This window comes from Canis lupus, chromosome 35 (genome assembly GCF_048164855.1).
Source record: "Canis lupus baileyi chromosome 35, mCanLup2.hap1, whole genome shotgun sequence".
NCBI lineage: Eukaryota > Metazoa > Chordata > Mammalia > Carnivora > Canidae > Canis > Canis lupus.
Window position 1 is genome coordinate 1,298,820 of NC_132872.1, and position 13,180 is coordinate 1,311,999.

Below are 13,180 nucleotides of genomic sequence, written 5' to 3' on the forward strand. Positions count from 1 at the left end.
CTGTCTCAAAGTTCTTGGATATTTTGTTTTGGGTTCCTTTTGTTTCATTTTTTTTCTCGTTGCTTTTCAGCATTAGTGGTTGCTAATTGAGATATCCTCAAGTTCAGAGATTCTTCTCTCAGCCATTGCCAGACTACTAATAAGTCCATCAAAGGCATTTTTTATTTGCTGTTACCATTGTTTTTGATCACTAGTATTTCTTTGTTTCTTTCTTAGAATTCCCATCTCTGCTTACATTGCTCTTGTTTTTGCATACTATCTGCTTTATCCACTACAGCCATTAGCATGTTAATTGTTATATTTTTTAAGATTTATTTATTCTAGAAAGAGTTTGAGCAGAGGGGAGGGGCATAGGGAGTCTTAAGCAGACTCTACACTGAGCATGAGCAGAACGTGGGGCTCAATCTCGTGACCTGAGCTCACAGCCTGAGCCAAAACCAAGAGTTGAACATTTAACTGTACCCCTAATCATTGTTTTAAATTCCTGGTCTGATAGTCCAAGGTTGCTGGTATATCTGAATCTGTTGTCATGCTTGCTCTATCTCTTCCAACTGTGTTTTTGCCTTTTTTTATGTCTTGTAATTTTTTCCTGATGGCCAGATGTGATGTTGTACTGAGTAAAATGAACTGCTATAAATAGACTGTTAGTAATGTGACGATAAGGTGTTGGGGAGGGAAAGTGTTCCTAGTCCTGTGATCAGGTCTCAAGTCTTTTAAGAGTTTGCACCTCTGGAATGTAGTGCTTTTCAGTATTCTTACTTTCTTCCTTCAATGGGATAGGATGACTAGAGCGGACTGGAATTGATTATTTCCCTTACCCCAGGTCACTAGTCCCTGATAAAACCCTAGCAGATTAGGTTCTGATAGTTTCTCCTGAGGGCAGATTCTGTTAAGAAAAACAGAATGCTCTTGTGTATTTCAAATTGTTAGTTCTCCCTTCCTCCTGCCAGAAGCAAAAGAAGATTTTTCTCCACTATTCACTGTGAAGTCCTGGTAGAGTTCCAGGAGGTAAAACTCACAAATGTGTGGGCTCCCCCAATAACGGGGTCCCTGAGGAGTGTTTTCACGCTCAGAGTTGCCCACATTGAACCTCCAGCAGTTTGCCAGTTACAATTCAGGTTTCTCTACCCTAGCACCTACTAGTTCCCGGAGGTTTCTGCCCTGGTAAGTTATAATTCTCTGTATTAGCCTATCATTTTCTCCAATTTGGGGGGCAGTGGTTTGCCCTGTGATCCCCCTTAAGGATCTAAGAAGAGTTGTTGATTTTTTAGTTTGTTTATTAGCTTTTTAGTTGTTAGGACAGAGAGTGATGACTTAAAAATTTACTTGCCAAACTGGAAGCCAGATGTCCCTTAACTTATTGTAAAATTTTGTCAAGCGTAGTCTTTTTGAGCCTGTTTTTAAGCATTTGGTTTTCGTTATTCACAATCAAATTTTAAGTAATATGATTTTTTTAACTTAATCTACAAAATGACTTCTTAGAAAAATTAGGTTACTGTACTTTAGATTTTTTATTATAGTCTTTTCTAGGACAGTCTTTTAAATGACCTTTCCTGAATTTAACTGTGCATATCAGTTAATGTAAAACTCCATTTTAGTTCTATTTTCTAAAGAGAAGCCAGTTGGTGTAAGTTTGCTTTACTGATCTGAATGTCTGACCTAGTTTTCACCTGGAAACTTGAGCTTGTCTAATTTTTTACCTGATAAGTCTTTTCTGCCAACTTACATAAATAAGCAGATATGACTTACACATTAACTAGCCTTGAAATTGATAATTCACAAGTGCAGTACTGAGTGGTTTGTTTTACTTAAAGTGTTTTTTACTTTATTTATTTTGAAGCTTCTTCTCAGCCTGTTGATAACCATGTTAGCCCATCTTCCTACTTGGGCCATACACCAGCATCACCAGCCAGATACTCACCTGTTTCAAAAGCAATGCTTGGAGATGATGAAATTACAAGGTAAGGAACTGAACATTCATCCTTCTTAATAAAGCCAACTGTTAAAAGGAGTTATAATCAGCCAAGTAAGAAAACCACAATTTTCAGGACTAAAAGATTTTACTGACAGATAATGAACTTAAACCTTAACTTTTCGTTGGAAGGTTAAAATATAAAAATATTTCATATGCCAAATAAATGACTTTTTTAAAAAACATATTACCTTTTTTTTTTTTCAGGAATGGTAAATTGTGCTTAGAAATTAGCATAGGCTAAAACTAAGTTAAGAATATACTAATGTAAAGCTAACCTTTCATATATTCCTATTTAATATATATCATAAAATTTGTTAAGGCAATCATTTGGTTCATGTTTAGAATTCAACAAATGATATTTTCTTTGCTTGATATGTATCCTTAATATCCTCACTCTTAAAATTTACCTTGATCTAACTTTACTGTTCTAAATAAAGTTTGTAGATTAACTATCTTTTTATTCCCAAAAAACTCTCGACTAGGTGAGGAAAAATAAGTGAAAAGTATTTTAGGTCTTTTTCACATTATTCAAATTAATAATAAGACATTAAGTTTATACAGATTGCTTTATAATTTGTACAAGTATTTCATATTATAACATTTAACATTAAATATCTGCCAATTAATGTTTATTTTTATGTTTTTATTAATTGCATTATTGTTGGTGTTACTATTTTTGAGCTTTCGTAGTTATAATTATTCTTGTCAGACTCCTGACTCTAGGCGATGATCTCTTTAAGGTCAGATAGGAAGAAATATTCATCTGTGTCCTCTTTTTTAAGAGTTAGCAATATTGAAAACTTATAATATTTGCTCAGTGTGTTTGGAGTGAAAAATAGCAGAAAAAAACAGTGTTTGTGGTTATTTCTTTGTGACACAACATTTCAAGGCTGTCAGTCTTTAGGCTGTGTTCCTATACTGATCTGCATGGTTTTGCTGTTTTTGCTAATAGTGCCAGTTAATTGAAGTAAAGAAAAATAGATAACATCTTATCTAGTCTTTAATCTGCATATTTTTCAAACTAAAAAATGCTATCTTGGTGTCTTGATGTTCCTCATCTTTTTTCAGTATATATATTTTTTCTAGAATATTGTATCAGACTTTTTTAGTATTACACAACAGATCTACCTGTTTTCTGTACTTTTCTGTGAAAATCAGGTGGCTGATTACTGCATATGCTTTCCTTTTTTTTTTTTTTAAGATTTTTATTCGTGAGAGACAGAAAGAGAGAGGCAGAGACAGGCAGAGGGAGAAGCAGGCTCTTCACAGGGAACCCGATGCAGAACTCAATCCCAGATCCTGGTATCACTCACTGAGCCAAAGGCAGATGCTCAACCGCTGAGCCACCCAGGCGTCCCTGCATATGCTTTCCTAAAACGTGTTTTATCACTCCCTTTTGATGATCACACAACTTTGTCCAGATAATGAAGTACAAAAATCTTTACCCTCACATTAGAAGTTCTCCACAATTTGACCCTAAGAAATCTTTCAGAAGTTATTTCACATTACCATTTTAAAAAGAAAAAGAGGGGAGCCTGGGTGGCTCAGCGGTTGAGCGCCAGTTGAGCATCTGCCTTCAGCTCAGGGCATGATCTCGGGGTCCTGGGATCAAGTCCCATATTGGGCTCCCTGTAGGGAGCCTGCTTCTCCCTCTGCCTGTGTCTCTGTGTCTCTCAAGAATAAATAAATAAAATCTTAAAAAAAAAAAAAGAAATCTCAACATACAGAATATTGATTATTCTAAACTTCATTTTTTAATAGCTTTATTGAGGTATGATCCATATATCCTACACTTCTCCCATTTAAAATAAACTCAGAGGCACCTGGGTGGCTCAGTCTGTTGAGCATCTACTTTAGGCTCCGGTCTTGTCGAGCTCCCCGCTCAGCAGAGCCTGCTTCTCTCCCTCCCCCAACTTGTGCTCTCTGTGTTGCTCTCACTCATTCACTCTCTTAAATAAATAAAATCTTTTTAAAAAAATGTAAACTCAGAAGTTTTTTATATAAATGTAAACTCAGTGATTTTTGATATATTACATTATTAATTTTTTTAAATGTGTGATTCAGCGGCATTAATTGCATTCACAGTGTTACACAATCATTACCATTATCTATTTACAGAACCTTTTTACCACCTCAGACAAACTGTAGCCATTATGCAATAATTCCCATTTCCGTCTCCTCTCAGTCCCTGGTAACCTCTAGGCTAGTCTACTTTGTGTCCTATGCATTTGCCTAGTCTAGATTGTTCATAGAAGTATAATCTTACAATTCTTTTGTGTCTGACTTCTTTCATTTAGCATAATGTTTTCAAGATTCATCCATGTTATAGCATGTATCAAAACTTCATTCCATACGGCTGAGTAATATTCCATTATGTATATATACCACATTTTATTTATCTCTTCATCTGTTGATGGACATGTGGGTTGTTTCCACCTTCTGAGTATTGAGAATAAAGCTCTGATAAACACTGGCTTGCACATATCTGCTTGTATCCTTGCTTATTACTTCCTTTGGATATATACTGAAGAGTGAAATTGCTGAGTCACATAGTCAATATATGTTTATGTTTATGAGGAACCATTTGTTTTTTATAGCAACCACACCATTTTACATTCCCACCTTCAATATATGAGGGTTCCAGTTTCTCCACATCCTCACCAGTACTTGTTTTTTCTGTTCTGTTTTATAGCCATTGTAGTAGGTGGGATGTATCTTGTGATTTTTCATGCATTTCTCTAATGGCTAATGATGTTGAACATGTTTTCATGTGCTTATGTTATTTGAAAATTCAGAATTTATTTTTCTCTGAAAGACTGTTGGAGTTTTAGTAGACTATTTTAAATTATTATTTGCAAATATAAAACTAATTCATATGTATGTGTGGTTTTTTGCTTCGTACATATATATTTTTTAAGTTTTTCTTTAAATTCCAGTCAGTTAACATACAGTGTAATATTAATTTCAGGTATAGAATTTAGTGATTCATCACATACATACAGCACCTAGTGTTCATCACAAGTGCTATTCTTAATACCCATCATCCATTTAAACCATTCCTCCCCAATATATATTTTAAAACATAGTAGAAACCCCTAAACTATGATTCCGTCATCTAACAATGAAAACAAAGCATCTCCAATATAATGAAATACAATGAAAGCTATTTTGTGCCCTGATCCTACCCTGCCTTTCCTACACTGCCTCACCAAGTGAACTCTTTTCTTGAATTTGGATTTATTATTCCATTTTTTCTTTTATATATGTGTTTAATATTTCCTAAACAATTTATTATTTGGTTTTACTATTTTTGACAAGAAAATTTAATTTTGTTAACTCTGTAAGTAAACTGGCAAAGCTGATTAATGATGAAAACCTGTGAATGACTAGAAAATGCCAGTTTGGATTTTTAGCAAATACTTAACATTAATTCTACATTATATGGAAGGATCTCAAAAATTCATTTTTTAAAACAGTTACCTCTGGCAATGCCTGGATGGCTTAGCTGGTTAAGTGTCTACCTTTGGCTCAGGTCATGATCCAGCCCCATGTTGGGCTTCCTGCTGAGCAGGGAATCTGCTTCTCTCTCTCCCTCTGATGCCACTCCCCCTGCTTGTGCAGGTTCACACTCGCTCTCTTGCTGTCTCTCTCTGTCAAATAAAATCTTTTTTTTTTTTTAAGATTTTATTTATTTATTCATGAGAGACACACAGAGAGAAAGAGAGAGAGAGAGAGAGAGGCAGAGGGAGAAGCAGGCTCCAAGTAGGGAGCCCGATGCGGGACTCGATCCTGGGACTCCAGGATCACACCCTGGGCTGAAGGCAGGCGCTAAACCGCTGAGTCACCCAGGGATCCCTTCTGTCAAATAAAAATCTCTTTTAAAATATTACTTTGTTAAGCATTTTGTTACCAATAGCTTTTTGAAATGTTCTAGAAAAATCCAATTAAATTTTAAAATATTTACCAAATACGCATTCTAATTTCTTTTTTTTTTTTAACATTCTAATTTCAAATGATGTTCTCTGTATCATATCTGCTGCTGGAAGTTTCATGGTCTCTAACTAGAGTTATAAGTGGTATTCATACAATTATTTATAACTGGGGGCTAAAGTAAAACCTTAGTAGTGGTAAGATATATTCTGATTTCAGAGATTTTATTTTTTTATTTTAAAGGTTTTGTTTATTCATTCATGAGAGATACAGAGAGAGAGGGGCAGAGACACAGGCAGAGGGAGAAGCAGGCTTGTCGCAGGGAACCCGATGCAAGACTCGATCCCCATACCTGGGATCTCACCCCAAATGGAAGGCAGAAGCTCAACCACTGAGCCACCCAGGAGTCCTGATTTCAGAAATTTTAAATGGAGGTTGTGGGGAAAGGCTCATCTTAAAATGGATGAACAGCAGAACAAGAGTGAGCGAGATGTGACTTAAGAAGTAAAAATATTTATTTTATATAAAAGGTTCAGAGATGGGCAGTTCCCGCATTTGTATAGCAACCCTTAGGTCCATGGTGTATCTGAGACTCTTCTGCTCTTACTTTCATGATTATAATATGTCTAAACCAGTAATGGGATTTTAGTGTTCATTTTTTGTTCAAGGTTATCTGTATGTATGGGGTTAGTATGGGTGGGGAAGGGCACAAAGGTGCTTTGGTATGGGGACAAAAATGTGCTTTTTTGTTAGGATCTGTCTTTGGGAAATGACAGTAAAATTTACCTTTATTTCCCAAAGGACAGAATAGCGTCTTAGCCTCAACTTAGCAAAGAGGAATGAGATTGCAATGACTGACTTAGGTTAGTCATCGTGACTCATCCTTTTGAGACTGGAAAAAGGACCTGGCCTACCTTTTCTAAGACAAAGGTTTTTCTGCCTTATACAGGTTCTAGGTAAGGGCAGGGACTGCTTTCTGGATAATAAAATACGTACATTGACTTTCCTTAAGTGTATATATTTCTTGAATAGGTTCTTTATGTCATTTTTTTTAAAATACCACATTGTTTTCTCCTTTTTTGTTTCATGTTTGTTTTTTTAACAAAAATCATTGGTTTTTAACATGAGCATTTAGTTTTATATAAAATTAGAATTTTTCCTTTTAATTTCTAAGCCTAATTTGTAGGCTTAGAATCTCTACTCATTGTTTTGAAAACCATTTTAACTTTGATCTAGCTTTCTTAATAGTTGGATAATATAAGAGTTATGAATAGGGAATTCTCACTGATAGTATGTCAAATTCTATATGGATTTTCTAAGGTGTTCAATATTTTCTATTTTTTTTTAGGGAACCTAGAAAAGTTGTTCTTCATCGTGGCTCAACAGGCCTTGGTTTCAACATTGTAGGAGGTGAAGATGGAGAAGGAATATTTATTTCCTTTATCTTGGCTGGAGGACCTGCTGATCTTAGTGGAGAGCTCAGAAAAGGAGATCGTATTATATCGGTAGGATATGTTAATCAAAATAATGTTTTTATTGTTATAGCTATGACCTATCATTAAAAATTTTGTTTTTTTCATCCTAAAGTTATAAGAGATATTTTAGTTATTTTCTTACCATTTTACAACTTAATTGTAGCATTGCAGTGTTGTCAGAGAACATGTTTTGTAGGATACATTTTCTTTTGATATTTGGCTTATTTATAAGGGGGTCAGTCTTTATAAATGTGCTTGAAATAAAGTACATAGTCTCTATTTCTTGACTGCAAGGTTATCTGTATGTTAACTACATACATGGTGTAAATCTTCGTTATACTCTCATCTGTTTTCTTCTTGATTTATGATTAAAAGAATTTTTTTAAGCTGTCTGAATGTAATGGTAGGTTTAGCAGTTTGTTCTTACAGCGATTTTTAATTTTTATATCTTGAAACTATGTTATTAGATGCATCTAAGTTTAGGATCTTTATTCCTTCCTGGTGAGTTGAATTTTTTACCATTATGTAATAATACTCTTTTTAATAATGGTTCCTAGAAGCTATATTGCCTGATATTAATGTGACTCTTTTTTGCTTGATATTTTGCCTTCTCCACTTTTTACTTTCATTTTGTGTGCTTATGTGGTTATTGCCCATACATTTTTAGACTTTAAACTGATCAGTAGTCCTGCTGTCTTCCCTAATGACACATAGACTTTGGGAAACTTTTAATTCTAGTTGCACTGTTTCTAGTATTTTACTAAGATTTTAATTTTATGTCCCCCAAACTTAGTCATTTTGATTTTTGTTTTTTAACAGTTAATCCATATGTTCTATTTTGTTGTTGTTATCATCTCTTCTTATATCTCACTTCTTCCTTCGTTTCTCAGTAGGCCACTAAGAGCATTGGGATTGGATTTCTTGTGTAGGACTATTTTGTTAATTGTAGAAAATTTAGCTTTTCTAGCTTCCGTCCTCTACATGGTAGTAGAATTCCCTGGTCATTTTAAAAAGCAAAAATATTTCTCAAATATCCAAATGTACCCTAATGGGAGCCCTTGGATTGTTTTTTCAGCAATAATTTCTCAATGATAAATACTCATAGAGTTTGTCTGAAATTATCTTTATTTCACCTTCGCTTGTAAATATAATTGTGTCTTAAGTACTAGGTTGACAGCTGTTGTCCTGCACTACTTTGAAGATACTGTTTTATGCTGTCTTTTGTTGCTAATTTAACAAAAAAAAATCTGTACTATGTCTTGTTTGCAAGTGATTTGGTTTTTCTTTTTTTTCACTGACTGTTTTTTAAGGTCTCTTACTTTTTGACAAGAATTTAACTAACGTGTTTATGTCTAACATTTTATTTATTATTTTGGGGATTCATTGGATCAGAGGAGTCTTGTCTTTAATCAGTTCTGGAAACTTAGCCAATATTTTTTCAAATTTTGCCTTTCCCACATTGTGTAGCTCTGTCCTTCTTCCTGTGAAAGGATATTATCCTTCTGTTCTGCATGTCTTTTAACCCAATTTCTTATTTCTTTTAACCAATTTCTTATTTATCAACTCTCCTTTTACTTAATTTTCAGTCAGATCTGTTTTCTAGTTCATAAATTGTCTTCATCTGCTCTTTAAGCCAAAATGAATTTTTAAGTTGCAGAGTACTCTTGGCTCTCTAGAAATTCTTTCTACTTCTTTTTTTAGTCTGCCTTGTTAGTTTTTGTGGAATCTTTGTTATTTATAGTTTCTAATATTCTTTTAGGTTTTTTCTTTTAAACCTATTTATCTTAAGTACCATAAATAATAGTTCTATTTTTTGAAATTTATAGGTAACTAATACATGTGACTTGTGATAAATTGTTTTCTTTTATTCTAAATTTTGCATTGTGAGTTTATTTTCAGTAGTAATTGATAGAGTGATTGGGAGAAAGAGAATAGATGGGGATGAGAGACACCAGCCAAAACTTTACCTAGCGTGTAACGGCATCATTGGACTAGAGAAACTAAAAAACTCTAGGAAGCCACAGACCAAGTCTTTTTTTTTTTTTTTTTTTTTTTAAGATTTTATTTAGGGGATCCCTGGGTGGCTCAGCAGTTTAGCACCTGCCTTCAGCCCAGGGTGTGGTCCTGGAGTCCTGGGATTGAGTCCCACGTCGGGCTCTCTGCATGGAGCCTGCTTCTCCCTCTGTCTCTCTGTGTCTCTCTCTCTCTCTCGAATAAATAAATAAATTAATTAATTAATTAATATCCTTTTTAAAAATTCTATAAAAATAAAATAAAGATTTTATTTATTCATTAGAGAAACAGAGAGAGAGGCAGAGACACAGGCAGAGGGAGAGGGAGAAGCAGGCTCCACACAGGGAGCCTGATGTGGGATTTGATCCTGGGACTCCAGGATCACGCCCTGGGCTGAAGGTGGTGCTAAACCACTGAGCCACCCGGGCTGCCCCAGACCAAGTCTTAAACCTATCTGTCAACTCTTTCCCGTTGGTCTTCACTTAGTGCTCAGATGCAATAAACCAAAGGTTGGGAACCAACAGAAAAGAATTGAGAAAAAGTCATTCCTGAATCATACAAGGCACCTGCTCAACAAAAATAGGGGACCTTGGGCAGAAGATCTGTAAAAAACAGGCCTGGAACTCTGCACTTGAGCTGTTAAGAGATAGAGTAGGAGGCAAGAGAGTTGAGAAAAAGCTCTCTGAGACTGTGTGGATGGAATGGTATCTCCAAGACACAGCAAGCCTGGGACAGATCTAGAAAACAAAGAGAAGTTACCATCAGCTCAGAAAGCTGGCAGCAGGTTTATAAAGCATTCAGTTTTAAAAGTCAGTAGGTCAGGGGATCCCTGGGTGGCGCAGCGGTTTGGCGCCTGCCTTTGGCCCAGGGCGCGATCCTGGAGACCTGGGATCGAGTTCCACGTCGGGCTCCCGGTGCATGGAGCCTGCTTCTCCCTCTGCCTATGTCTCTGCCTCTCTCTCTCTCTCTCTCTCTCTCCCTCTCTCTGTGACTATCATAAATAAATAAAAATTAAAAAAAAAAAAAAAGTCAGTAGGTCAGCTGTAAAATACTAAGTGATCCTGGTAATCTCCAGGATCTAGTGCTAGTATTCCTGTCTTATATCCCTGAGGGGAAAGAGTCTTAATCTTGCTCTCAAAAGATATGAAACTAAACTTAATTAAAACTACAATAAAATGCAGTTTCAGCTCCCCCACGGTCGTGGCCCAGACACAATGGTTTAAATATTATTTATTTCAGCCTCTCTTGTTATTTTATCTGAAATTGTCTACTTTACAATTAAAAATTACGAGACATGTAGAAAGGAAGGAAAGATTAGTCAAGACAGAAAGCAGTCAATAGAATTAAATCAAGAGAAGGTTCAGATGTTGATTTTATCAAACAGGGACTTGAAAATAACTACGATAAAATCATGATGACAATGATAAAAATACTAAAGAATATAGGAATAAAGGTAGAAAATATGTATGAAAAGATTAGAGAATTTAGACAAAGACATTACTACTACAAAAAAGAATCCCAGGGATCCGTGGGTGGCTCAGCGGTTTAGCGCCGCCTTCAGCCCAGGGCATGATCCTGGAGTCCCAGAATTGAGTCCCGCATCGGGCTCCCTGCATGGAGCCTGCTTCTCCCTCTGCCTGTGTCTCTGCCCCTCTCTCTCTCTCTCTCTCTCTCTCTTTCTCACGAATAAATAAAATCTTAAAAAAAAAAAAGATCCCATGGAATGTCTAGAAATTTTAAAAAACTACCACAAATGAAAAATTTTTTTAAAAGACTTACTAGCACACTGTCAACAAAAGAAAGAATAAAAAAAAAAAAAAAATCAGTGAACTTGAGCATAGGACAGATAACAGTTTCCAAGGTGAAACATAAGAGGTGTATAGAAATTTGGGAAGAGCAAGCAGACCAGAGTATCCAAGATCTATGGAACAGTATCAGTCTAATAAAGAGGAGACAGTCTTTGAAGACAATGACAATTTTCTGAAACTGATGAAAAATACCAACCCACAGGTCTATGAAGCTCAGCAAACTAGACCAAGATACATCATAATTATAGTACTAGAAAGCTACACTAAAGATCACTTGTTAAAAGCAGTCTTAGAAACAACCTATTACCTACATAGGAACAGTACAAATGACAAGTGACCTCTCGATAGAAATATTAGAAGACAGAGCCAGTTGAACAATATCTTTAGAGTGCTTAAGGAAAAAACTGTCAACCTAGAATCCTATATCCAGTGAAATTATTTATGAGAAATGAAGTTAAAATAAAGACATTTTCAAACAGACAGTAGCTTAGAGAATTTGTCCCTGGCTAAACTACAAGAAATTCTGGAAGAAATTGTTCTGGGTAAGGAGAAACTATACAAGATGAAACCTTAGATCTGCAGAAAGAAATTAAGAATAACAGAAAGGGTACCTGAATAAATACAAAAGATACATTTTTTAAATTTTTTAAAAATAATTATAGATATTTTATAAGACTTTAGCTATTTAAAACAAAAATAATTGCATTATATACTACGGGGTTATGACATGTAGAAGTAAAATATAAGGGCACTAGAGCACAAACTGACAGGGAAGATGGACTTATACATCTTATGTTTTCTTATACATTTGTGAAGTGATACAGAATTCTTTGAAAGTGGGCTATCATATTTACATGTTATTTCTGGCGGAAGCCCTAAAAATACTTTTAAGGGCTATAGTTTTAAAAATTCAGTACAGGAAATAAAATGAAATATGAAAAAAAAATACATGCTTCTGACAAACAAAGGCAGAAAAGGAGGAAAAATGGGGTAAATAAAAAGCAATATGACAATGTGAAATTGAAATTCAACTCTGTTATTATCTACATTGCAGTTAACAATTAAGATGCAGAAATTGTCAACTTGGTTCAAAAAAAAAAAACTAAGACCCAAATATATACTCTTTACCAGAAATTTACTTTAAATATAAAGACTCAGGATGCCTGGGTGGCTCAGTGGTTGGGCGCATGCCTTCAGCTCAGGACATGATCCCAGGGTCCTGGGATCGCGTCCCACATCAGGCTCCCTGTAGGGAGCCTGCTTCACTCTCTGCCTTTGTCTCTGCCTCTCTTTTTGTGTCTCTTATGAATACCTAAATGAAACCTTAAAAATAAATAAAAATTTTTTAAATAAATATAAAGACTCCTGTTCTAGATGAGTAAAAGAAAATAAATTATATAAACAACATATGAAAGATGATGTGACATATTCCTGTGAGGCAAAGTAGAATTCAAGACAAATAGTATTATTGATAGATTTTTATAATGATTAAAAAAAAGACAACAGTGTTGAATGTGCATGTGCCTAATAATCCTTTCAAAATATATGAAGCAAAAATTGCCAGAACTAAGGAAAGAAATCAAAAAGTCTACAGTCACAGTTGAAGATTTAAACGCCTTCCATAATTGAATAAGTAGACAAAAGAAGAAGAAAAATTGGTGTCCTTACCACTCGTCATCTATAAAAATTAATTTGAAATGGATGGTAGAACTAAATTTCTAGGAAAACTACATGAAAACTTAGTAAACTTGGATTAGACTAGGAATTCTTAAATAGGACTAAGGGGCTAAATTCTGTGGTGAAAAGAGAGTCCTTTTTTTTTTTTTTTTTTTTTAATTTTAGAGAGAGAGAAAGTGCAAATGGAATAGGGGAGAGGGATAGGAGAGAATGTCAAGCTGACCCTGCTAAGCAGAGAGCCCAGTGCAAGGCTCGGCCTCACAACCCCAAGATCATGACCTGAACCGAAATCGAGTCAAATG

At 35.1% G+C, this 13,180-nt stretch overlaps 1 protein-coding gene across 33 annotated transcripts in view; it reads left to right on the forward strand.

Moving 5' to 3' along the window:
* The window catches only part of DLG1 (discs large MAGUK scaffold protein 1), a 237,583-nt gene that overhangs the window by 157,874 nt on the left and 66,529 nt on the right, over positions 1–13,180 (forward strand). For all 33 annotated transcript variants that reach the window (XM_072812020.1, XM_072812003.1, XM_072812016.1 and 30 more), the window contains 2 exons: positions 1,841–1,961; positions 7,254–7,410. In XM_072812020.1, the coding sequence (XP_072668121.1) occupies positions 1,841–1,961; positions 7,254–7,410 (278 nt within the window). The remainder of the gene's footprint in view (positions 1–1,840; positions 1,962–7,253; positions 7,411–13,180) is intronic.